The following is a 25,948-nucleotide window of genomic DNA, read 5'->3' as shown; positions in this document are numbered from 1 at the left end:
GAACGTCATCGCTGTCCATTTGTGTGTTCATTGTTAGCAGCAGCAAGCAGGCAGGTTGGCGTGTGCCTTCACGAAAAGGCACTCAAAGAAACATTACCACAATCACCACATTTGGAAACAGACGACGGCATTAATTGTTATTTTCTCGCAAAAATAGTGTTTTATATTCGTTTGATAATGTCGGTGGGCATCGAGTCGGGATTCTCAAGTGAGGAGGTTCTGAACGTTCGCTTCCCACTCCACCGGGCGTGCAGGGATGGAGATATCGGTGCGTTGTGCTCGCTTCTTCAGTGTACCTCAAACCCGGCGGACCTAGCAGTGGAGGACTCTTTCTACGGCTGGACACCCATACATTGGGCTGCTCATTTCGGAAAGGTACAATATATATATATATTTTTTACAATGAAATTATAGAGAAAAGAGGCAAGGCCTCCAGTCACTTTCACTAGACATGCTGACACTGAATGATACATATTCACATAGCTAGCTAACGTTAACGTACCATAATTTGATTAATTGTTGCCAGGAAATGGTTTGAAACATGTACTTTGTAGGCTGCTCTTTCTCTATAGGCAAGTGTAATTTGACATGGGGACGGTTGAAAATGAACAGTGTTGTGCCTCCAGCTAAGAGGAAAGTGACTAGACTCCATCAAGCAATCAACGAATATCTTTCAGCCGTCGACGGCAAATATTTGTTATATCTGTGGCGGGCTCGCTTGTTTATTGGTTACGGTGGGAACCAATAACCTGCAACGCGCCAAAAAGGCAGTTTACAAACACGCGGGGATCCTTCCCATGCGGAAGTGTTTACATAAAAATAGTAAACAAGTCAACTGAAGGACGAGGTGTGCATGGTTTTAAATCAGCCTCACCACTGACTAAATACTAATGCATTTTGAGAGAGCAGAGTAAAGTACAACAACAATAGCGACACTGTATCAATTCTAACATCTATGTCAAACAAACAGAACAGCACCCCCTGTCCATGTCCCTGCCTGGTTAGTGATGTGTACCTATCTCAGCCCCAGGCATAGGTTCCAAAATCCAATCAGCCATTGACTCTGTCTCCTCCTCTTTGCTGCTGAGTGAACATGATTCACCCCGAGTTACTGTATCCTGATGGGAATGATGGGTGTTTAGATGAAACAGCAGGGTTTTAAAAATAATACAGGCATGGTCTGCCTCACTTAATGGCTGACCACAAGGCATTTTGTGTTTGTAAGAAGCAGTTGTTTGTCTTGCGTTGATCATAAAAGAGGAACTCACACCAACACTATATACACACTATATCGAGCATGGCCAACTTCCAGGTTACACCGCTGTGTTAAATGTCTTGCTATATCAGACACTGCTACAGCACTGCTGGAGGAAAACACGTTTGTTCAAGCCAATCTGAGGGTCATCCTTGAGGAATGAAGGAATGAATTTGGGAAACCTCATCTAGTCAAGTTAGAATTGATGCGTTATTATATTACTCTGGTGGTGCATAACTGGGTGTGATTGTACCGGCTGTAAAAATAACCCTAGGGCGGGATTTGATTACAGGAAGTAGTCATACTGTAGGCCTTTGTCTTTTGATTTATTGTTACACTATAAGGTTTTGCTCGAAGGACTGTGGATTACCTCATCAAGGCAGGACAGACACAGCAGAGTGTTTTCAATCACTGTATTGGTATTTAGTAATACAATTAATTTCTCTCTCTCTCACACACACAGTTGGAGTGTGTGACGCGTTTGGTGCAGGTGGGCTGTGGGGTCAACTCGGTGACCACGAGGTTTGCTCAGACGCCCACTCACATCGCTGCATTTGGGGGCCACCCAGAGTGCCTGCTGTGGCTGCTGCAAGCTGGTGCTGACATCAACAGACAGGTACAGTGCACATGGATGGACACACACACTTACCAAAACACACGTCTATGTGCACACACACACAGCAGGGTTTCCGTTAACAGGTAATAGCCGGCTTTTGTCCAATCTTTATTTAATAAAAAAGCCGATAAATAAAATGTTTGCGGCCAATTGTCCGGGAGAAGAAATCCCATAGTAAAATGTTTTTGTATTTTTGCCTATTCATTGATTTCAGTTGGTGGAAATGCCTTTGACTGGTCATGCTAATTGGTATATATGTCAATTAGCATACTTTAGTGGAATTAAATTGGCGTGTGTACACAGTATATTCGTTATGCATCTTATTTATCACACATGTACAGCATACAGATACAGAGCCTTTGAGTGGAAAATCTGTCAGACAGCTAATGGAAAAAAAACTATGCATATCGGTCCGTTAAATTAAAATGTTGCTGGTCAAATGTCCGGCACTACGTTTTCCTAACGGAAACCCTGACGCGTGTCCATTCGTAAAGGAAAGGGGGGCAGCCCTAGTGAAAATGACAGGGGTGTGTGAGAGAGTGGGGTTGAGCTCAGACTGATCCTATCAGAGGGATCATCCTGGCTTTGTGCCACTCGACCTGACCCTTGACCCCTCTGGACTAGTGCCTGTTACGTAGAAATAGATTCAATGTGACAGTTGATAGGAAAAATACCAAGGCGCTTGCAAGAGATTCTGTTTTGTGGCTATCGTCGTTATTGTATCCTTAATACCAGTTTAACGTTGTGTTTGAAGAGCCCCAGACAGCCTGCTTCTGCCCTCATGTTGTTGGATTAAAGACTGAAAAGCCTGTCTGAGCCCCAGGCCACTAGTTGGTGTGCACGTACGCTTATCTACATGTGAAAAGCCAATAGGGTTTGCATTTAGACTTGACGTCATCGTGTGAGTGTGTGTTTTTCTGTCATGCTCTTTCATTTCTGCTCCTGTGTTGTGTACACACACTTCACTGACCATCTCTGACGCTTCACTGCACCGCTCAGAGAAATCAGATTAGTAGGTCACGATTACACAACTCTTAGCTGCATCTCCTCTTGGCTTGCTGCAACACATCACTGTTATTTCTAATACAGCCTACATTTAAAATGTCCCTGATCCAACACATTTAAAAATTAGCCATCCAGTTTCCCCAGCATTAAACACATCACCCTCTTTTAAAGGCCTAATGCAGTCAAAAAGGTGATATTGCTGTGTTTTTTTATTTCCACATTCCTCCCCGGACAGTCCTAGCAAAATTTCTTGCTTGAAAATTGCTCTTTGCTAAGAAGCTATTTTTGTTTCTGTGACCATTATATAAAAAAATATTTATTATTTGTTTTAAATAATTCACAGTAAACTCCTTTTACATTTTCACCAGAAATGATTTGATATTGAGATAAAAACAGCTGCATTGGCCCTTTAACCCCTCCCTCCCTTGTGTGGTTTTAATAGAGCCACCCTACATTCTCTGGGTGTGGACAAATATGACTATGGATGGAGGAGGGATTTTGTTTTGAAAAATTCTCTCTGCCGCCTCCTCCTTCAGCACCTCTCTCACTTTCTCTCTCCTGAAGGAGGGATCTATTTTGAAAAATGCTCTTACTACCTTGCCACTGCCCTCTCTCTCTACCACCTTCCTCCCTCCCCCCTTTCTCTCAGCCTGTGGCCTGCTGTGTAGCTGGGGTGAAGAGTTCAGGCTCTGCCCCTGGAGCACTCTACCCTGGTTTGGGAGCGGGGGAGTGAGGCTAACCGGCTGCATATTATTGCCGCTCTAGAAACCAATGTGAGCAACTCATTCAGTTTGTGTAAATACGGTGTAACGTGTTTATTTCTGTCTGTCCGTGTATCTCCTGTCTCTCTCTCAGGACTATGTTGGTGAGACTCCTATCCATAAGGCTGCCCGTGCAGGCAGTCTGGACTGTGTCAACGCTCTCCTGATTCAGGGGGCGAAAGCTGAGTAAGTCGAGCTACTGCACCCCCTGTGTGCTCGGTCTTCTCCTCACTGTAACATCCAACAGCTCCCATATCTACAACATTTACACGAGGATTCCATCAAAACTCGGTTAACGACCTGTACTTGTACGGTTCACACTGTGCTCCATGTTCAAACTGTGCAAATGGGTGTATTTGTTTTGTATGGGTCTTGGGTTCTCTAGACTGACAAGGAAGTAGAATTACTACACGGGCACAACCAGTGGAATAACATGTGTAGTTACCCTCTAACAAGCATGCAGAGATATACCATGTTTGTAACTTATATTTTATGTTCAAAACTTTAACAATGGTAAGCGCTATAGCTGCCTGTACTTACACTTTGTTACAAGGTCATTTAATGAGTTATGTCCTTAGTCAGTAGTTACTCAGGAATTGCAGCTATGAAAAGTTGTTGCTGAGATGTCCACCTCAGTGTATGTCCTGTTACTGTAGGAACCAGACAAGGACAGCAGAACCATTCATTTCATTTGAGGGATACACATTTCCAGATAAATGAAGAAACAATAAAAGATTCCTGTTAACTTTAACCTGAATCCGATCATGTTGCTCCACTCTCCTTGGCTGTGCCTCTGTTTGGGCCATCTGAAGTCACAACACTACCTACACCAAGGGATTCTAACTATTCCTGGAGAGTTACTGGTGGTGCAAGCTTTTGTTCCAGGCCTATAGTCACATCTGACTCAACTAATCATGGTATTCTGTTTGGAGCATGATTAGGTGCACTGAGTGTGTGCACTCAGGGCTGAACCAAAAGCATGCATACCCAGTCCCTTTCCAGGACTTAGTCAGGTGTTCGAGACCCTACTCTTAAACTGGTCTGAGAGAACCTCGCTCTTCAGCACTAGTCATTATCTGAACATGGAGCTGTGTCTTTATAGGGAAAAAAAGTTTTGATGGAGTTCTCCTGCAAATGTGACCCGTGAGCTTTACCATATTGAAAATGTTATTTGGATGTTATGTTTAAACTGTAGATTATGATTTGTATAATTGAGAGCATTTGTCTTCTTTGTTCACATGTTGATTTGGTAAGTGTATTTCTATAGTTGTAGCGGCTGACCAAATGCACATTTCCTCGTTGAATGAACGCAGAGAGGGGAAAGGGCTGATTCCTGGTAAATCTGAACAAAACATCCCTTTTACTTGCTTGGAGATGACACTGAAAACCCATCATCCCTTAATGAGCTTCTGCTCTCACTCCTTGTCTTATTTTCTTTGACCCAAACGATGTGAAAGGATTTGAGCGGTTAAAAATGAGTCAATGTGGCAGAAACACCACATAATGAACTTGTCACCTATCCAGTCCTTTCTCACCATTGGAAATAAATGAAGAACTAGTTGAGAGGAAGTTGTTAATATTATCTGGAGGTAGCCAGCCATAGTCTCCCATCACTACAAAAGAGCTTGTCACGATGCATGCAGATAGAGAGAGATGGACAGGGAGCAAAGAGAGACATACTGAATTAGTATGAATTGTCTTAAATGCCCTCCTCTGTTCTTGCCCTTTTCAAAATGTCAGTAGAGAAGTTCAAATTTTAAATAAATAGGATAAATTCCCAACCTTGTAATGGAGAAGAAAATGATAAGCTGTGCAACGGCTGCCATGATCTGAACCAAGGATGGAAGCTGTTACCATGTTATAAAAGCTTGTTTGGTGATTTGGCAAACACCCAGGTGGTAGAGGAACTACACCAGCCAGTCAGCTCCAGTGCCCAAGGTTCCAGGTAGCTGATGAGTGGTTTACCTGATGTGAACTACACACATGTACACCTCACCCTAGACACCTGTATTTGTGCTTCAGCAGTATTTTAGGTTTGTGTAACTCTAGAAGGAACCACAAAAGAAAGAGTTATTGTTGACGCCAACAGTTGTTAATCCCTCACGCCCTCAGTATGTTTTCCAGAGACTCTGACTTCTAAATGGAAACATTCAGAAACATACAACTAGCCAGTCCTGTTTGTTGTCTTTTGATTGAGTGCTATTTGATATACCTGAGGAATTGCAGTATGAAGTGACACTTACATACTCACTCAACTTGAAAGACGATAAAGGTCTGTTTGACGTGATTAGAATACAGGAGAGGCTCTGCTCGCCATACTGTGGATGTGCTCCTAAACATTCTCAGTGCCAGCTACTTTATCTCCTTACAAGTAAATGTGTTGATTTATTTAGTCTAAAACAAAAAGTGCCTCACCAAACGTCAACAGAGATTAATCTCATAGGGAGGGTAGACTATACCTGCGGTGTCCCACAGATGATGGATGTAAAATGGACAGTCTGAGGGAGATGATCTTTTTTTGTCCTTTTAAAACGGATGGATTTTTAATAATGGCCTGCATTTGTTCTGCTGTCAATTATTCTGTAGGTTAGACGCTGCCTGAGGCAAACTGCATTTATTGATATTATTTATACTAGTCACACACAGATAGTGAAAAGTTAGTACATGTATTTAGTAAAGGCCACTACCATGCCCTGCAAATATTTTGCTTCCAACAGTTTTAGGATGTTCCTCATTGTATGATCAAGTGCCATCGTGTTTAGGTAGATGGAGATACTAGAATCCTACTACCAGAGTAGTTTTAAAACCTTGGCCATGCAAACAGATGTGTTCTTGTCAAGATGCATTGTTGACAGCAGCCAGCAGAGATGGTCTGTTTGACAGGGATCTAATTATTTCACAGCAGATTTTTTTTGAATTTAGTTGCTAAGTGATTTAAAAATATATGTATTTTTATTGATTTATGTTTTTCTGTCTCGAGGACAAATTAGTAGTTTGATTCTGTCAAGGGAATTTGAGGCAGAAATAGTTGTTTTTAAATCCTCTTTGTTGTATCTGTGGGACAACCGGTATACATATTCGGCTGTCCGTCAATCATAACCCGAACGAACACACACCAGAAACTACCAGTGAGTTTATATGCCATGTGTTTATTTTAACACTGCCTGGGTTTACTATATAACTGTTACTAGAACCTTTCTGATTAGGAAGAAACTAAACTACATGTATTGCCAGGGAGAAACAGAAACCAGCAGGACACTGCAGCGCTTGGGGGTTTGAGTTCGAGGCCTACATCCCTGAACTAGTGAAATGTAACATCTCTTATTGTAGGTGGTCATAAGCTACTCTACTCCTTATTTAAGCTGACATACAGTCAGTTATGCCATTCTGCATTGAGGTGAAGTGTATTTTAGTTTCTGGCAGGAATTATGACAATTCTTATAATTCTCATCAAGTAGAGTTGCGACCTAACCAAACGTTGTATTATGTAAATGAGCCTATAGTTTTGCTTGTCTTTGTGAATGACACACAAAACCGAATGCCAACAAATGTAGCCAATATTGTTATAGTAATAGTTAACCCAGGTAGAAAACTAAAATAAAACTTGGTATGTCAATTTAATTTAAAATCACTGGTGTTGGGGGGGGGGACATCTACATGATGTTCATTCTTCTGATGAAATGTGCATTTGGTCGCCAGCCACTGAACTATTTTGAAAGTTGTTTATGACTGTTTTTCCCTAAAGGTCCTATAAATGCTACTGTACAGCTGTTTTGAGTTAATGTTTGATGTCACCATGTTTTCTTTGACAGCTGCAGCTCATGTTCTGTTTCTGATGGCCCAGCATTCTATAGTAACAGAGAAAGCAAACTAGACAGGAGGCTCATGGCATTAGATTCTTTTTTGTCTACAATACATTCTTAAATTCAAAAATATTGCCCCGTCTAGAAAGTGACCTAAGAAATTATAGGTGAAAATAAAATTAGTCACAACCTTAAATATATTAATGTTAGCCTCATGTCTCATTAGTACCAAGCAGTAGTTTTGTCCCCTGCATGCTTCCATTGACATATGGTGCTTCAAAGGGCCCAAGGGTTTATCCAATAGCAAACTGGTTGTAAAATGTAGGCTAATCCACATGAAACCAGCTTTTATTTTGGCTTCTGAAAGACAAACTATAAAGGTTGTAAAAATAATAATCTCCGCAGGTTTTGGATGAAGCCATTTTCTCTTGTGCTCCGTGGTTACTTCCACAACTGCTCAGTTCCCAGAGATGGAGCTGATAAAACTGAAATGGAAACCCATTTGACCATTGATTTATATGTATGGCTCAGGCTATAGCCTTAGTTTTCCTCCTGTGTTAAAGGTAGCTATAGTTTGAGTAAATCTAGCCTATCGATGCTATTAAGAGCAAAAATATATACTTTTGGCCGTGTATGTGGATACCCCTTCAAATTAGTGGTTTTGGCTATTTCAGCCACACCCGTTGCTGACAGCTGTATAAAATTGAGTACACAGCCATGCAATCTCCATAGACAGACATTGGCAGTAGAATGGCTCGTATGGAAGGAGCTCAGTGACTTTCAACATGGCACCATCATAGGATGCCACCTTTTCAGCAAGTCAGTTTGTCAAATTTCTGCCCTGCTAGAGCTGCCCCGGTCAACTGTAAGTGCTGTTATTGTGAAGTGGAAACGTCTAGGAGCAACAGCGGCAGGCCACACAAGCTTACAGAACAGGACTACCGAGTGCTGAAGCGCATGTAAAAATTGTCTGTGCTCGGTTGCAGTAACACTACGAGTTCCAAACTGCCTCTGTAAGCAATGTCGGCACAATAACGGTTTTCACGGCCGCACACAAGCCTAAGATCACCATGCGCAATGCCAAGCGTCTGCTGTAGTGGTGTAAAGCTCGCCACCATTACTCTGGAGCAGTGGAAACGTGTTCTCTGGAGTGATGAATCACGCTTCACCATCTGACAGTCCGACGGATGAATCTGGGTTTGGCGGATGCCAGGAGAACGCTACCTGATTGAATGCATTGTGCCAACTGTAAGGTTTGGAGGAGGAATAATGATCTGGAGTTGTTTTTCATGGTTTGGGCTAGGCCCCTTAGTTGTGTTGAAGGGAAATCTTTTTCCTATTTTTTTGTACATTTTTGTTGTATTTTTACCCCCGTTTCTTCCCAATTTTGTGATAGCCAATTGGTAGTTAGTCTTGTCCCATTGCTGCAACTCCCTACGGACTCTGGAGAGGCGAAGGTCAAGGGCCACTCGTCCTCCGAAAAACGACCCAGCCAAGCCGCGCTGCTTCTTGACACACTGCTAGTTTAACCGAGAAGCCAGCCACACCAATGTGCCGGAGGAAACACCCTCCAGCTGGCAACCGAGTCAGCTTACAGGTGCCCGGCCCGCCACAAGGAGTCACTAGATCGCGATGGGACAAAGAAATCTCAGCTGGCCAAACCCTCCCCTAACCCGGATGATGCTGGGCCAATTGTGCGCGCGCTTGTGTCTCCCAGTCACATCCGGCTGTGACAGCCTGGGATCAAACCCGTGGCTGTAGTGATGTGTCAAGCACTGCAATGCAGTGCCTTTAGACTGCTGCGCCACTCGGGAGGCCTGTGAAGGGAAATCTTAACACTACAGCATACAATGACATTGTAGACGATTATGTGCTTCCAACTTTATGGCAACAGTTTTGGAAAGGCCATTTCTTGTTTTAGCATGACAATGTCTCCGTGCACGAAGCAAGGTCCATACAGAAATGCTTTGTCGATCGGTGTGGAAGAACTTGACTGGCCTGCACAGAACCCTGACCTCAACCCCATCGAAAACCTTTGGAATGAATTGGAACACCGATTGCAAGCCAGGCCTAATCGCCCAACATCTGTGCATGACCTCACTAATGCTCTTGTGGCTGAATGGAAGCAAGACCTGCAGTAATGTTCCAACATCTAGTGGAAAGCCTTCCCAGAGGAGTGGAGGCTGTTATAGCAGCAAAGGGGGACCAACTCCATATTAGACGAGCACTTGTCCACATACTTTAGGCCATGTAGAGTATGCAAGCTCTCTCGCTTATGTTGTGAATCATCAGAGAATACTGAACACTTCATTTGAACTTGGTTCAGATGGGTGGCAATATCCATGTGCTGTAGAGGAGACGGCGTCGATGCGCTAGTCTAATAGTAATGTTGGCCCTTTTTAGTGCTATTGACCCATTGAAGCATGCAGGCTAAATAAAATGTGCGTATTAGTTTCAAATGGAACATCAGTAAAGCCCTTAAAAAAAATTACATTTACTATAAATGGCAATGCTACAAAAATGCATTCAGCTTTAAATAACTTCTACAAACAACGTTAGGCTGTTATTGGGCCTACCGTTCACGCGCCAGCTCTAATTCTACTGTAAACGTAGCTCCGTTGCACGCAGACATTCCCACACAGACTGGTGCCAGGTTTACACAACAGCTTCCTTTGAATTCTGGAAGTTATGTCTATACCAGCCAGATTAATGTTTGTTTGAGGGGAGCTTTTTAATTTAAATTAACTGCTGACGAAGGAAATGGTTTATTTTTGTAAGATTAAGCCGCATGTAAACAGACTTATTTTGACTGGCGGCAAATACAATTGAACATCCTACAGTATGAATCATATTCATAAATATAGCATTTTCTTACTGTTGCCAACTATACGTTTATCATGATATTGAATAGTACATTACATTTTGAACTTTCAAATGCACCCAACCATTTTAAACTTGTTACTCTCAAAATACTTGGTCTAAGCTGTTATCTGGTGTACCTATCAGATGATTGCACACACTCTTGTTTTGATGCTCTATTGATGGAGAGCTTCCATGCCAAGCACCACCATTAGCAACACACTCTGTTGTCATTAATGTGTTGCATGGCACAGTTCCACCAGGAGGATTCAATTCTGAGAATTAAAAAAAATGTTCCTGTCTACCTAAACGGTCCATCCCTTTTCCCTTCACTGTGACGCATTCAGTCGTTGAGCCAAAAACATCTCCATCTTTAAAAGTATTTCAAAATAATTAGAACTAATATGGGTGAACTAATACTATAACTTCTTTTTTGTTCTTAATCTATTAGGGATTTGATCTGATATTCCTTGGTCAGACTTGTCCCCCATTTGGGGATATAGCTACATTGTTGCTGCTGCTACAAAAATTGTTAATAGATATTTATTGTACCATACTTCTCTCTGCGTTTCATGAACAGAGCTCTCTCTCTCACTTCTGAAGAGGACATTTGAACCTTGACCAATCACAGAAGTCACTTTTGCGCTGTGCTTTTTCTGCTTTGCCACTTTACTCCAGTACCCTTTCCCCTTCCTGCTTCTCGCCCCTCAAGAGGAACCCCTCCTGATCTTTGCTGTGACTTTCAGCTGACCTTAGATTGACCTTCTCCTTGGACATTTTGAGGGAAGATGGTGAATAAATGAAGATGTCCAAATCAGGCAGTTTACCATTAAAACATTTTCTCTCACATTTTTGGTCTACATAACGTGTGGTTCTCCCATAGACACCAGTGTGATAGCAGCTAGGTCTGGTCTACGAACCAGAAAAAATGAGGGAGGGAGATTTCTCGCTTCCATCTGATTTGAGCTCTTGTCTGCTCCCCCTCAAATTCCAGTCTGACTTACCATTTAACTGATCAATACCTCTGCATTGTGCTACACAATTTACATCAGAGGTCAAGCCTATTCAGCTTCTCAAACCACAACATGAAGAGCAGCTAGAATGATTTATCTTTAAGATAGACCCAAATATGCAGACCATGGACATTTTCTGAAGCCATGGAACGTGTCCTTGTTTGTCCCTGAACCACCTCAACTAGCCTGAAACATGATTATCATAAAGAAGAGTTATAGCTCAACCATCTAGCATAGCGTTTTCTGCATCTGAAGTTCAACAAAGCAAGACTATGACCTATTTTGGGGGGGGGGGGTTCGATGGTGGCAGTGCATTAAAACGTTATTCTGGACACGTGCTTTTCTTGTGCCCTGATCATCTTGAATCATCGCAAACATCTCAGCCTGCAGACTTGGTTGTGTTCTATCGTTTTTGATTCAGGTCTTTTATTTCCCTGTTAACACACTACTGCCCTTTTTCCAGATGACATTGGACAATTTACCTAATCTCTTGGTATCATCGATCTGAGACCTTCGTCAATACATGCAGAAAAGCAGCAAGTGGCAGCAGCATTCTGTTCAGGGAATTTCAGGTTAAACATTCTAGTTTATTAAATATATAAATATATGCTTAAAATATCAATTCTATTAGGTTTCACTCATAGTCATCCATTTAAATTGACAAACATTCACAGTCAACCTCGAATACCTAAAGACATGCATAGATCGTTTTGATGCTTAACATGTCAATATTTAATTTAATTTCACTTTTGCATTCTCCTTTTGGATTTCTTGTCATGAGCCTCAAGCACGTTCAGGATTTTACAATGAGCTCCTCTAGGGGGAAAGCTCAGCATAGGTAGTTGATAAATCACTCCGGGTAGGGTAGTGGATAGACTGGAGTCCAGAGTAGCACAGTCTCTAGGGTCAAACAGTGCCTGAACTATTTAACTGTATAATGCTAACAATTCTGTCATAATGGTTCTTAACTGTCATATTATACATTTTATAGGGCCTATACTATTTCTGCTGCGTAGAAGACAAACTGTTCTGTTTTTGAATGTCACCTTCAGTATTAACCCTATGATACCATAAGATCTGTTTTGATTATCTGATCTTCTGTCACCTTTCCCCTTATGAAAGTGGCATTAAGAAAGAAATACTCCAGAAAATCTTATGGTCTCTTCTTCTTTTGTACTGTTAACAAATAAGACTCAGAAACCTCCACGTCTCAATGTTTTGCAGCCATTGAATTCGAAATGACTTGATTTTTTCAAGTAATCCTAGAAAAGGGGGAGAATAGACACTGCAGAGTCTGCCCCGTTCCCTGGGATAGCCGTACTGTTGTGGCATTGAGTGTTCTCACTATCGCTTCCTATCTACACACTGGCAAACTGTTGAGGTATTTCTTGCGGTGATTGGTTTTAATGCTAGGACATTTATGAATATTTAAAAAAAGTAAATTTCTTTAGACATGTTTAGACCTGCATGCTTTGCTTAATATTACCTGTTCCTGTATTTATTTGTTTGTTTCTGTTTGTAAACTAACCGTAGGACCCATTTATGAGTAGTGAGCTTTAATCAGTCACAGGTCAGCATGATTTTAGGATCTCTCTTGAAGGTGATAGGCTAGCAACAGAAGACAGTGGCTGTGTGCTCAGAACTCAAAAGCAAAGCATACCAGGCATTTAAAAAGAGAAATGAACGCTTCCTTACTTACTGTTCAGATTCGGACATGGTCATGATCATTTCAAATCCAACAGGCTGATTCTTCAAGGTACTGTATCATTCTTCAGCATTTCACACACAGATGACGGGTCTCACTGACAGGACATTATGATTGTTTATTGTAGATATCATTATGGGGTGTGTTGAGGTTAAAATAAGGATGGCCTTAATTTCCCCCGCTCTCCCTGACCTGAACCATAGATTCATCAAACTTTTCAGCAAAGCACAACATCTAAGTGGATTGATTACTTTGTCACTAGAGCACTGGTTTCCAACCTGCCGTCTGCAGAGGTGTACAGCAGATTTTCTGCAATAAAATAAACATCTTCCATATTTATAACAGTTGGGGGTATTAGTGGTATTATAAGCAATTTTACATTTCACAATACAAATTAATAATAGGCCTTTAATTTGTTAACATTTAGTGAATTTTAGCAATCAATGTATGTTGAATTATTTTTAGACTCTGCGAATGTTGGTCCTCAAGCTTTTGATGGTGATTTGGCTGTCCACGTAACGGAAAAGGTTGGGAACCGCTGCACTAGAGGAACCAAATGGGAGCAGAGGTGCTAGGATGTGGTGAGAGTTTTGGAAATGGAATGTAGAGGGCTAGAAATCTGGGAGAGGAAGAGGGGAAATGCAAGGCCTCCCTTATCTAAAGGGAGATAGCAATTAGCCTGTCGTTGTCCATGCCAACTCTGACATGTCATTCAAAAGACTCCCCTGCTGAGGTATGTGGTGCGTTAAACCAGGGACAGAAAAATAATCATAGCTGAAAGCAACAAAAAGAAAACTGCAGGATTAAAAACCCACTTAACTAAGTGTTTTTATTGGACATTCCGTCTTAATGCTATGCAGCTTTACCATATTCAGGGACGTGAGATCTGATTCAAATGCACAAAATACAATGTCCTCTTGACTTACTAACCATAGTTTATTAATGGATTACTGTAGATGTTTGAGTCAAAATTTAAATTTAAAAAATCTTGCCATGTAGTATTTAATCAGTACATGAAAAGGAACATAGTCTAACTGCATACAAATCCAAACATTCCTTTTATTGTGCAGGAACAATGTTTTTGGGACCTGTCTCCAAATATAATTCACAGGAGACTGGGGTATTTCCTATTGCTTATTGACCTATTTAAAGACAAGACGTGCAGAATGAGTAACTAAAATAGAGCCTCTACAGTGGGGCTCGGATCCTGTGAAGGGAAACACAACATTATTATCCAGCTTTAACAGCACTCTGAGCACAGTGTTGCCAAAATAGAGGGGTTACTATGGAGACGCTTGGAGATTTTGATAGAGTTGGAGAGGGACAAGAAGAAGAGAACTACTCCATCTCCATAATTAAGAAGTGAAATGACAGAACTTCAGCTGAGTATCCGAAGTTGAGGGTTTTGATGAGATGTCAACGCTTCGTCTGGATAGATAAACCCAGTAATGGACAGTTGGAGTCAAAGGCCATTATTGACATGCCAATTGATGATCCATCTAATAATGCTGAGATTCTAATGTCGTCTACCAACTCATTCAAGTGCAATAATTAATTGAAACATTAAAGTCAAATTGTCAGTGAAATATATTTTCCCTCTGTCTCAGCAGTGGTATTTCAGTAGCTGGAGGTCATGTATGTAGCTGATATTCAGTTTGAAGGTTAATTTATGAAGTTGTAGTGACAATTTACTTAAAGGAGTGGTCACAATGCCTCCATTGGCTTTGGTGAATGGACATTTATCACCAACACTTCAATTAAAGTCTCACTGAGGGTTTTTCAGACGATGCCAGTCTGTTTCTGCTATAACCAACTCCTTTGTTGTCATGGCATCATAATGATAATCAATCAAATGTATTTATAAAGCCATTTTTACTCCAACCTCTGTTACAACGTGCTACACAGAAACCCTGCCTAAAACCCCAAACAGCAAGCAATGCAGATGTAGATGCACGGTGGCTAGGAACAACTCCCTAGAACGGCAGGAATCTAGGAATTAACCGAGAGGAACCAGGCTCTGAGGGGTGGCCAGTCCTCTTCTGGCTGTGCTGGGTGGAGATAAGAGTACATGGCCAAGATGTTCAAACGTTCATAGATGACCAGAAGGGTCAAATAATAATAATCACTGTGGTTGTAGAGGCTGCAACAGGTCAGCACCTCAGGAGTAAATGTCAGTTGGCTGAGTAGTTAAAGGATAAACAGTGACATCCTTTCAATGGGGACCACTTTGTGTACAAAGGAGCAGCATAGAATGTTTCCCAGAAATTCTGGTAGTTTCCCAGAAATGTTGGTAGTCATATGTTTCAGTCACACATTTATTATGCAGAATGTAATGTAATCAAATTTTTGAGGGAAAAAAACTATGTCAACGTGTGGTTTATCTGAAAATGTTTTAATATACTTCATATACAGGTTAAAAATAAAGGAAGCGACAACATAGTGTCGTAATAGGCCATTGGGCCACCGAGCCAGAACAGCTTCAATGCACCTTGGAATAGATTCTATCAGTGTCTGGAACTCTATTGGAGGGATGTGACACCATTCTTCCACCAGAAATTCTGTAATTTGGTGTTTTGTTGGTGGTGGAAAACGCTGTCTCAGGCATTGCTCCAGAATCTGTTCAATTGAGTTGACTGAGACAGCCATGGCATATGGTTTTCATGCTCATCAAACCATTGTGACCACTCGTGCACTGTGGATGGGGACATTATCCTATGGGGGCCTGCCCAGCCTTTTTATACATGACCCTAAACATGATGGGATTTTGACTTATTTAACTCAGGAACCACACATGCCAAGTATACAATATACTTTGTGCCCTAATTTACTTTAGTGTTTCCTTTATTTTCAGACCTTTCCCTGTTATATTCAATGAAGATTGTTGGGGGCTACAGTCTGTTCATAACATCATGTTGAGTGCTCCATTATTTTCTTCACTCAATAACTGACAAAGGATCTGTGTGGGGCCATTATGGTAGTACAGGTAAAAGTATGGGTAAAGCGTTACGTATCACATTACATGTCACTCATTAATGTAACATCAGGTAGTCTGAGGAGCAACCTGTCACTTTGGATATGTTTCCACAGGCAGCCCTATTGTGATCTCTCTTTTCACTTATTGGTCTTTTGATCAACAGATCTGAAAAAGATCGAATGTGAAAAGATCTGATTTGACTGGTCAAAATACCAATTGGTGGGAAAAATATCAGTATTGGGCTACCTGTCTAACTGCAACCATTGGTACTTTTGGGTGTATGCTATCCTATCGGTTACTCCAATGTCTGATTACACATTACGGTCAAATTATGGCTCCCGAGTGGCACAGCAGTCTAAGGCACTGCATCTGTGCTAGAAGCGTCACTACAGACACCCTGGTTCGAATTCACTCTGGTTCGAACATCCGGCCGTGATTGGGAGTCCCATACTGCGGCACACTATTGGTCCGGGTTTGGCCAGCGTCGGCCGTCATTGAAAATAAGAATTTGTTCTTAACTGACTTGCCTAGTTAAATAAAGGTTACAAATTATTGTATTGAAATGTTATTTCCATGATTTCTTCTTACAGCCCATGTGCTCTAAAAAAAATACTATTGTTGTAAACAAGAACACTTTTGCAGTTTGACTCTTCGTTATTTTTCTTTCATAAAACAAACTTAAAAGGATCTTTAGTCGGTGTAATTTATCCATAATACATCAGTCAAATTCAAGGAGGTGGAGTTTCTACCTTTTAAAATTTTAATCCCTATATTTTAATGACACATCTGGTCTTTGTTAGTTACAGCAAGGGGTGGGTCCAGGCCTGGGATTGGATCAGAAGGGTAGGGGTTAGGCTGTAGACTCTTCCTCCTTAACAACGTGGGAGATTATTGGTGGAATTAACTCTGACCTTTCAGTGACTGACTATTTCCTTCCTAATAAGAGACAATTCTTTCATCAGAGCCTCATTATTTGGGTCATAGTTCAGATATAAATAGACTGAAAGATGGGTCTCTAACTGTATGAGTACACATTGCATATAACCTACATAGTATCATTTAGTTTGGTTGATCATAAACTATATCCTGTTTCTCCCTTCAACATATTCACTTGCAGAGTTGGGTTGAAGTGTTACCTGATTACCTATACAATAATGGTTATTTCTCAGAGAAGCCAGAACACAATACTTGGCGTCTTGTTCTTTGTGCACATCGTGTTCCCCACACTGGTTGTCTCAGATTCTCTGGCACCCTGAATGATTGTTACTCCTCTTAGTGAGACCCGTCAGTCTACATGCTCACAACAACATTCTATATAAACAAAGCTGTTGCTTGAAGGTAGAATCTCTTGGAAGCGTTCATTTTTGTTTTTTCAAACTTGGTCAGAAGGGGGGATATGTATGCAAGTTAATCATGTGATTTTTATTTTTATTCTTATTCAACAGAGAAATGTGATCTCAAGCACGTTATTTACAGTGCGTTGTTTGTATTTTTGTTTGACTGCACATTAAGATAGTAATAGGGAGTGTAAGAGAAACAAAGCAGTGAGTTTATGAATGAGTGAACCATATCTAAACTGAAGTGTGTGTATAACTTCCTGGATGTCACTGGGTTGCTGCACCTTTCACTTTATGTATATTTACAATTGATATTTCTACAGTACATCCATAAGACGATTCTACGACCACATACAGCAACACAAAACACTGGGGTAGTTTCTCAGATTTCATTGTTCTTAGTGCATCATTGGAATCTATGAGAGGCACACACTGCCCACAGAAGGGCAAGTGTTCCCGTTTTCTAATTTCCAAATAGAAGTTCATTCCTTGACACACAGGCCTGCCTCAACCTTCTTCCCCTCACAAAGACCTGGTTGTTCGCCTTGCACAATCATTTTCCCGCAGAATCCAATGGTGTTTAGCCTCAGAAATAACAAGTGTGGAACTGTTCTCCCGCCAGCCAGCAGAAATTTTGGGCAATTGGCATCCAGACAGTCAAGCTTATGGCCTCCGTTTGCTTAGAGTATTTTTCTAGACACTTCCAGGAAATGAATTGAACTGGTTCCATGGCAGCGCAGACCTCTATCCTTACAAGGGAATGTTTTTGGTTTGCTACAACGCATGCCAGGACAGGAGCAGTGACCTGGCAATTCTTTACTTGTCTATGACCTACTTAGAAGCGGGTCTTTTTGGTCTGGCCCTATTTGATAGCTTTATATTTGACTTGGTACCCAGGTTAGAGTAGTACTATATTTTAGACTAATTTGCTTTGACACTCACTTATCCCTTTCACATTTTTTACCCAATGATTTAAAAATCCAGACCGAGAGCTGCCCAAACAGTGATGCAAGAGTGACTCTAATACTCTGAAGTGTTACCCACCCAGTGACATCCTTGCCTTATAGCATATCTAGAAGCATTATGGAAATCATGCTCACTGCATTGCTGTTTGCTCATTCATAAAGTCCTACTGTATGTTTATTACAGGTTTATAGCGGCAACAGAAAATGACTAAACAGACTGTTATGCACACGCCTGAATCTGAGACCAAATCACCCATTGGTATTGTTGTTGTCTGTTGCGATACCAACGTGGATGGTATGGTGTTTTCTTAACCTTATTGGGTCCTTCTGATTGGATGCCAGCTGCTTTGACACCATGACATGTCTGTTTTCATTTAAAAAAATGTTCTCTTCTTAAACCGTGAGTGGCACTGAGCTCCAACTCATCGAGTCTCTTTTTCACTTTCCTATCCTGGAAGAACGAAGACATCTTTGGTCATTCTTGTTCCTTGAAGATTACTCTGCAGTTCTGTTTGTTTCTTTCCCTGTCTTTTCCCTCTTTTTTTTCTTTTCTGTGTCTCATCAAAACATGGACATCATGGATGTACTGAAAAAGGCTGCTTCCCGTGATATGTGCCTAACCAATGAGGAGTTGGAGGACCTCAATGCCTGTCCTGTGGCCTGCAGTTTGACCACATTTAGAAAGATAACTTTGATCCTGTGTTGCCAGTCTCTTCTACTCACTTTGTCAAGATTGTCATTATTCAGCTTTTTTAGATCTAAAGTTTCAAAGGCACTTTTCTTAAATTCTCTCATACATGCATGCATACATGCACATTTTCCACAAGGTAGACTTGACCATGATTTTGAACCTGCTCAACATCTCTGTACCTGAACGTCAAGAATTGACACCACCTTGCATAACTTTTAATGTGAAGGAAATGTCTTCCTTTGGAAATTTGTGCCAATTTGGGGCGTCACCAATCCAAAACCGAACAATTCCTCTTTGTGATGGCTTTTAACTGAACGAGTCCATGATCTCCAAGGACGTACATTTCTTCTGCTCAATCTTTCAGACATTTGATACCAGAAATCAACCTAAGGAATATTTTGACAATTTGACACACAAATATTTCTGGAATGCGGAAGTGATTTTGGTTTTGAGATTCACGCATTATTCATATGTATGTATAACAGTTGTTTATCATGTTCTCTTGCAGTGGACATATTTACGTGTCATTTAAAAATACATTTTATTTCCAAAACCTTAAATTATAACTAACAAAGGTGAAGAAATGATCTAATAGGATCAGTTGTCATCTCTCACTCAGAGATGATGTTAGGCTAGCAGAGGCAGTCAGGGACCTGTGTGTGTGTGTGTGTGTGTGTGTGTGTGTGTGTGTGTGTGTGTGTGATCCCTGGCTATGGCAGGGTGTGGGTTTCTCTAACACTCTCTTCTCTTATTGCACAGTATGAGGAACGCTAGTGGGCTGTCCGCTGCTGACCTGGCCCATGCCCAGGGGTTTCACGAGTGTGCTGAGATACTATCCAATGCCCAGAACCTGCAGCGGTACCAGAACCTGACCCAGCTTAATGGCTTTGGTCTGAACGGTGCCATCCAGAACGGAGGCCACTCCCACCCTCTCATTCAAGGGCGGAGCCTCCTTAACGGGGCACCAAATAGAAAGCGGTCGTTTGATAACATGGAAGACAATCAAATCAAGAAGGCCAGAACTGAAGGTTAGGTTTTTGCATTTGTTATACTTTATAAAAAATAACCTAATCAAACCTGGGAGGAGATTATAAATGTTTTTCATGACTTTCCATTATTATACGTGAAAAAGCATCAAGTGTCAAAACCTCATAAAATCCTGTTGTAAAACCAGGATTAACCTTTGAGTGCTGGCCTATTGAGAATCTGGTTGAATACATTATTGTTCCCTTAGTTGTGCAGCGTTACAATGAGCAGTATGAAGAAGGGGATGGGAGGGGACTTGCCTGTGGCTGCTTGCCAGGCCTCTGATGTTGGCATGTGTAAATGTATGGCTTGTTTTATTGGACTTCTGCAAACTCTGGAGTAGAATTGTGAGTGGTTGTCAGGAAGTTGATTGACGCTGCAGGGTATCAGGTAATGGGGAAGTGGATGATTATTGCTGAATGAAGCTTACAATTGGGCTTTGGACTCACTGAGTAAGTTTGATTATTCTAGCATGCTAAATTGCAGTCTCCCCTTATGCCCAGGCAGCTGTGCATGATGGAATGACCTCTTTGGGCCTGTAGGGTTTTCTGCCCTGTATGTTGTGTTCTCATCTAGTCCTGTTCTTGATGGTAGTTCAACATGCTCATCCACTGCTCTCACCAGGTCTGTGCCTGCCGCTGGGGATGCTGAACGGGAATGGGTTGGTCTGCGGTGTCGGAGAGGTACTGATGGAGAGCATGCACCCAGAGAGTATGGAGTCAGCAGCGCCGCCGGCAGTGAGCTCAGGTGGGCCAGGACCCTTTGCGTTTGGGATGAATGGGTCTGCGCCGGTGCCAGGCCTGGTGGGCCAGGGGGGAGTGGAGGTGTCTACCCCAGCTGCTAAGGAGCAAGAGATCTTCACTGTGGCCTCCATGCAGATCCCCTGTCGCTGCACTAACTCCTACGCCTACCTGTAGAGGCCTTAGTGTGTTGAGTAAGAGTGTTGACCCTCCTAGTGGTTGTATCTTGGTAGAATGTCCACCAGGCCCTCTGGCCATGTTTTCCAACAGATGGCATTACTTTCTTTGGCATGGTATTGTTGGGTTTTTGGCATGGTAATGTTATACTCTTGCGGTTCTAAAAGTATGGGTGTAAATAACTTGTATTGTACACATTGTACATACATGTTATGAAAAACATTGCCTTGCTACCATAATCGCTAGAGAAACATGAATTTTTTGTGTTTTGTTTTACTGGTAGCTTTGAATGATTCACAATATTCTTGTTAAAAAAATCTCTTGTGTTTTTGGCAAAGCCCCTTTTAGGATGAGTGAATTCTGTTTTGCACAATTATCCTTTCACCGCCCCTACATTGCACAATGTTAACTGTAATAACGTTGTCAAATGATAATTCCAGTTCTTTAATGTAGAAACGCCCACACCTTGGGTACAATGTACTGAAACAAGCCTCAGTTTATGGAGAAGGTTAGACTTCAAGTCATTGAGGCTGCACTGACGTTTCCCTCTGCATCATGAATATGCAATGACAGCATTCTGCCCTTTTATGATGATGAGTTAGACAGTGATGTGTTTACTGAGTACTGTATTTAGTGGTGCCATTGTGACGCTGCTCCGCCCAATAAGGGGCAAAAGACAGAATTTGTCCATCTCATGTCAGAATGAAGAGGCCACTAGAGAATGTTCCTATCCTCAGTGTAATAAGATGAAGCATATTTTGTTTTATTAGTTAAATTTTCCCCTCTGAGAAACATTTGTATTAACTCTTGTCTTATAGCTATAAAGCTATTTAGTTTTTTTTTATACAAGAACTCTTATGCCAAAGCATATCTTTACATAAATATATAGAGTACATAAACCTTCGCTATGCAGCTTTTCTATATTATGTGAGCTTTTAGGTATTTCCAAGGTACTATTTGAACTGACACTGTCCTGTTCGCTAGCAGACTGTAGACTTTGGTTCTGTTAGACACTTCTAGTGCCCCTTCTCTTTCTGCTTTTCTAGCAGAGGACTTTGTACGCTTTTCTGTATAGCCTAGTACCTATTGTGTGTGTGTGTGTGGTGTTGAAAATGGTGTAAGTTTATATTGACTGTTTTTCAAGTGTTGGCTTGTTTTGTTGTATTATAATGTACTATTACTTTGCTAACTTCACTAATGACAAAAGTTAAATGTTGATAAATGAGTGTGATAAGTAGTGCTACCATTTTCACGAAACAAGGGGAAGCTACTCTTTCCTAAGGCTGGAAATCGTTTGAGGGGAAAAAAAGGAACCTTCGTAAATATATTGTTCACAAACTTAAAATCCCTCCTCCCATCCATCTGCTTCATACATGAAGGACAATTGTTCTGTCAAGGAATCTGCCCTGCACTACTATTTGGTTTGTACAGAATCACAAATGGTAATGAGTAGATTACATTTATTAGAGCTTCTGATGCTCAGTGCTGAGTAGTTTTGTATACTTTTAAACTCATTAAATGTTCATTCCTTTGAATAACATGATTGTGGCTTTGTTTTTTTTTGTGTACATGAGAAAGAATCTCAACATTGGTCTGAACACACTGAGGAGTAATCTATTTCATCTTTCAATTGAAGTGCCCTGAATGACTGGGAGGTTTGGCGCCCTCTAGTGATATTGAGATAGCTGGGCAGGCCCTCAGTTGTGCTGTCTTGTTTCTAACAGGCTGACTGCGTGGCGTGAGCGTTGCAAAATAATTTCAGACATCTATATTATTCAATTATTGCACCTACAATGGCAACGCAGAGGGAGCAAGGGCTAAAATAGAAGTCAGTTCTATTTGTGATGCAGATTGCGCTGCAAGTCCTGCCTCTCCCATCTCCTCATTGGTTTATAGAAGCAGGTACCCACGTGCCATCTCCTCGGTTATACCCACGTAGGTGACTGAAAGACGAACGAGGTCAGTGGCGGTAATAGGTTACCAAGGTCAAACCGGTAACCCAACTGCGCGCGTGCGCTATCGTGCATACATTTATTTTGTCCCCCCCCTACACCAAACGCGATCACGACACGCAGGTTAAAATATCAAAACAAACTCTGAACCAATTACTTTAATTTTGGGACAGTTCAAAAAGCATTAAACATTTATGGCAATTTAGCTAGCTAGCTTGCACTTGCTAGCTAATGTGTCCTATTTAGCTAGCTTGCTGTAGCTAGCTGATTTGTCCTGGGATATAAACATTGAGTTTTTATTTTACCTGAAATGCACAAGGTCCTCTACTCCAACAAATAATCCACACAAAACGATCAACCAAATCGTTTCTAGTCATCTCTCCTCCTAGGCTTTTTCTTCTCTTGACTTTTTATATTGCGATTGGCAACGTTCATAAATTAGGTGCATTACCGCCACCGACCTCGTTCGTCTTTCAGTCACCCACGTGGGTATAACCGAGGAGATGGCACGTCATTACCTGCTTCTGTAAACCAATGAGAAGATGGGAGAGGCAGGACTTGCAGCGCGATCTGTGTCAGAAATAGAACTGACTTCTATTTTAGCCCTTGGCAACGCAGATGCTCGTTGGCGGTGAGCAGTGTGGGTGCAGTAATTGAATAATCTAGATTTCTACATTTATTTTGCAATGCTATCGCCCGCGACACAAGCGGTGTAGTCAGCCTGTTAGGATATGCCCCATTACAGCAAGTGGTGGCAGCATGTTAACTTCTTGTTTCTAGGACTATATGATAGTGTCTCATTGAAAATCTTAAGCATGGTGTTTTATGACATTGTCGTCTGTGTTGACATCTATAAGGGACTTTGATCATCTCATCTTGCCTGAACCAATGGGAGTGGGGAAGGGGGAGCAGTGATTGGTGTGTCAATATAACCAGGAAGAGTACAGTGAATCAGGATGTGACCTAGTGCATTCAAGTACAAGGGTGAACGATAACGAGGTTATGTAACATTTTCTGTAACCCATTTGGCAACCTATCGATTTGAATTCCTGCATAGATTGAGTCACAGGTTTACAGTTTCTGAAATGTTATTCTCTAAGGGGAATAGTTGTGCAAAACAAAATCAAATTGTATATATTTCCTTATCTCTTTAAGTGTGAAGTTGTGGCCCTGTACTGATAAACACAGTATTTGAAATCATTTTGACCAGGTGTCTCATTTCCAATGGCAGGTGATCCTCTAGAAGCAGGTTTAGGGTGTGAGGGGATCCCCTTAAACAGGCACTGCCCCCCAACACACCTGAATGGGTGTGACTCTACCATCACCCCTGACGACATCGTCCCCCACCACGTCTACAGGGATGCAGCAGAGCACATGGTTGCCACTGGTAACGCAGGCAGCCAGGTGGAACACCAGACATCGGTGAAGGCAGAGCAGCAGTACAACCATCAGCAGTATAACCATGCCCTGTTCAGCACCATGCTCCTCTACCACGGCTCCTAAGGTGGAAGGATCCTGTTGTCAGGCCATCCCTCGGCTTGCCTGTCATTTATGCTTGATGTAAGCAAGCATTCATACGCCTTAAAACCATGAAGTGTGTTGAGTGGCTGCTTCTTTATATGGTCATTGTGTAGTTTATGTATGTTAAGGGAAGGGCCATCTCTCCTGAAGGGGAGTGTTTACTTTTCAGTTTATGGATATGAAATGTTCTGTAAAACAGTCACTTGTTTCGTGATACCTTTTTGTGATGTGAAAAGTCCATTTTGAGTGGCTAAAGAAAAAGCTACAGTTAAGGCATATAATGCATTCTCTTTATTTTCAACTTAATGTTTATACATCTGTTTGTTCAGTTATCCTCGGGTCAAAACTAGCCTGAATGTAAAGGAAAGTGTTACGTCAGAAGTCTCAAATGAGATGGGTTTTTCTGAGTAATGAAATGATGCCTCAACCTTTGAAACCCTTGTTTGTTTGAAGAATGTCTGTTAACTATGAGGCAGGTTTTGTTTTGTCATCCTCGTTCATCTGTATCCTGATAAATTAAATGACCTAAAAGCACATTGAGATGTGATTATTCTTCTAATTGTCAGATGTAACTGTATGCACTAATGGATGGGGAACAATACAGTATGCTATGACATTGAAATACAGATAGGATATTCAACAACAAAAATGAATGAACTACTATCCTGTATTCTTTATGCCTCGTATAAAGATTGAATATTTGAAGATCTATTTCCTCCCATAGTTTATTCAATAAGTAAACTGAAATTGAACTTCCAAATTGTACACATGGGATTGGAATTTCAATGTACTTTTTGTACTGAGTGAAGTGACCCTGGGTGCTCTGGACCCTCTGTTGGATTGCATATGACATGACCCATTTGTTAAATAATGGGTTTGAGTTGTACTCAATGCACCTGTACTTACTGCAACAAGTCCCCGTGTTTGCATAGTGAGTGTTATTCAACACCATTTGACCACCCAGGTGCCTGGCAACTGCACGGGAACACTGCAGGCAATGGATTTATGCTCTGTCCCCGTGCATGTGTGTCCTGGCTGACATGCGCAGTGTGGTCTAGGCCTCCATAATGGGACAAATCGACATCTCTTTTATATGTACACTGAACCAAAATATAAACAGTGTTGTAATGTGTTGGTTTTATGAGATGAAATAAATATCCCAGAAATGTTCAAGATGCACAAAAAACATTGCTCTCAGATTTTGTGCAAAAATGTGTTTACATCTCTGTTAGTGAGCATTTCTCCTTTGCCAAGATAATCCATCCACCTGACAGGTGTTTTATATCAAGAAGCTGATTAAACAGCATTTTTATTAATTTTTATTTCACCTTTATTTAACCAGGTAGGCCAGTTGAGAATAAGTTCTCATTTACAACTGCGACCTGGCCAAGATAATGCAAAGCAGTGCGACAAAAACAAGAGTTACACATGGGATAAACAAGCGTACCGTCAATAATACAATAGGAAAATCTGTAAACAGTGTGCAAATGAAGTAAGGAGGTAAGGCAATAAATAGGCCAATAGTGGCGAAGTAATTACAATTTAGCG

At 41.4% G+C, this 25,948-nt stretch overlaps 1 protein-coding gene across 2 annotated transcripts; it reads left to right on the top strand.

Annotated features, from left to right (window-relative positions):
- ankrd10b (ankyrin repeat domain 10b) lies at positions 1-24,936 on the top strand. 2 transcript variants are annotated; one of them, XM_024409713.2, is made up of 6 exons: positions 1-375; positions 1,719-1,871; positions 3,732-3,823; positions 19,744-20,012; positions 20,635-20,757; positions 24,111-24,936. In XM_024409713.2, the coding sequence occupies exons 1-6, from the start codon at positions 178-180 to the stop codon at positions 24,380-24,382; spliced, it is 1,107 nt and encodes a 368-aa protein (XP_024265481.1). In that variant the 5' UTR covers positions 1-177; the 3' UTR covers positions 24,383-24,936. The 2 variants fall into 2 exon arrangements, with proteins under 2 accessions (XP_024265481.1, XP_024265487.1); XM_024409719.2 differs by lacking the exon at positions 24,111-24,936 and having other exon boundaries at positions 5-375; positions 20,635-22,465.
- The last annotated feature ends 1,012 nt before the right edge of the window (positions 24,937-25,948 follow it).

The sequence above is a fragment of the Oncorhynchus tshawytscha genome, linkage group LG03 (assembly GCF_018296145.1).
Source record: "Oncorhynchus tshawytscha isolate Ot180627B linkage group LG03, Otsh_v2.0, whole genome shotgun sequence".
Lineage (NCBI taxonomy): Eukaryota > Metazoa > Chordata > Actinopteri > Salmoniformes > Salmonidae > Oncorhynchus > Oncorhynchus tshawytscha.
Note: the sequence above shows the minus strand (reverse complement) of the source record. Positions and strands in the feature narration are given on the sequence as shown.